General features: G+C 41.6%; 1 protein-coding gene across 1 annotated transcript in view; it reads left to right on the top strand.

The window, feature by feature from the left end:
* LOC105807970 (splicing factor 3B subunit 3-like) overlaps nucleotides 1-1,557 on the top strand; it is a 42,380-nt gene that overhangs the window by 3,024 nt on the left and 37,799 nt on the right. The window contains exon 2 of the mRNA XM_012641510.1: nucleotides 462-627. Coding sequence (XP_012496964.1) covers nucleotides 462-627 — 166 coding nt within the window. The remainder of the gene's footprint in view (nucleotides 1-461; nucleotides 628-1,557) is intronic.

Genomic DNA, 1,557 nt, shown 5'->3' with positions numbered 1-1,557 from the left:
GAGATAGGATCTTGCTCTGTTGCCCAGGCTGGAGTGTAGTGGTGCTATCATACCTCACTGCAGCCTCAAACTCCGGGGCTCAACGGATCCTCCTGCTTTAGCCTCTCAAGTAGTTAGGATTACAGGTGCATGCCACCATGCCCAGATAATTTTTAAAAATTTTTTGTAGGGATGGGGTCTTGCTATGTTTCCCAGGCTGGTCAGGAGTTTCAGGCTTGCCTTGAACTCCAGGCCTCAAGTGATCCTCCTGCCTTGGCCTCCCAAAGTGCTGGGATTACAGGCATGAGCCACTGTACCTGGCCTCCTTGAATTGTCTTGAACAAATTCCGGCTAGCATGCTTCATCATCAAACCTAAAATTAGTAACAGTAATATCTAATAGCTCTTGCATTATGTCCATGTCAAATGTTGTCTTTAGACAGTACATGTTAACTAAAGTTTTTCTTCTCTGCTTCTCCCCAGTTACTTATATCAAATTGCACATCTTGGAGATGATGATGAAGAACCTGAGTTTTCATCTGCCATGCCTCTGGAAGAAGGAGACACATTCTTCTTTCAGCCAAGACCACTCAAAAACCTTGTGCTGGTCGATGAGTTGGACAGCCTCTCTCCCATTTTGTTTTGCCAGGTGTGAGCCTTTCCAGTCACCTCCATGATGAGCAGTGCCAGCCAACTGATTTTGTTTATTTATTTTTAATTTAATTTGTATTTTTAAATTTTTTCCCTTGTGAGTCATTTGGGAATGACCAGCTGATTTCGAATCTAAAGTTGAATGAGTTTAAAATTTTCTTCCAGTTAAATTAAGGTCTAGTCTATGAAACAGGTTTGTTAGCATATCTGTGAAATCGCCAGTGTGTAAAGGTGAAGCAGTTAGAGGTAAAAGTTTGGGCACTAAAAACAATAAATCCTTGTGCTTTTTTTAAAATTATAAAACTCACATTTAATGTAAAAATTCAAACCATGGAAAAGGTGAAAGATAAAAGTCCTCTCGTCTGTCTTCTCAACCCTCAGCTCCATTGAGGCCACTGCTATTAACAAATTCTTGTGCTTACATTTTCTCTGCATCTGCAGTTATGTATATGTTTATATGTGTTATCTTTTTTCCTTTTAAAGTAGGTGGGTTCATACACTGTATAGTATGCTGAACTTGACCTTTTATCACTTAATGGTCTAGTTATAGCTGTATGCATTTCTTCTTTTGTTTTCTTTCTCTCTCTCCCTCTTTTTCTCTTTCTCTCTCTCTCTCTTTTATTTTTTTGAGATAGTGTCACTTTGTTGCCTGGGCTAGAGTGCCATGGCATCAGCCTAGCTCACAGCAACCTCAAACTCCTGGGCTCAAGTGGTCCTCCTGCCTCTGCCTCCTGAGTAGCTGGGACTATAGGTGCTGTTCCACCACGGCTGGCTAATGTTTTCTATTTTTAGTAGAGATGGAGTCTCGCTCTTGCTCAGGCTGGTCTTGAACTCTGACTTCAAGCAATCCTCCCGCCTCAGCCTCTCAGAGTGGTAGGATTACAGGTGTGAGCCACCATGCCTGGCCTTTTATCTTTCTTTTCGTAAA

This window comes from Propithecus coquereli, unplaced genomic scaffold (assembly GCF_000956105.1).
Source record: "Propithecus coquereli isolate 6110/MARCELLA unplaced genomic scaffold, Pcoq_1.0 Scaffold165, whole genome shotgun sequence".
Lineage (NCBI taxonomy): Eukaryota > Metazoa > Chordata > Mammalia > Primates > Indriidae > Propithecus > Propithecus coquereli.
Note: the sequence above shows the minus strand (reverse complement) of the source record. Positions and strands in the feature narration are given on the sequence as shown.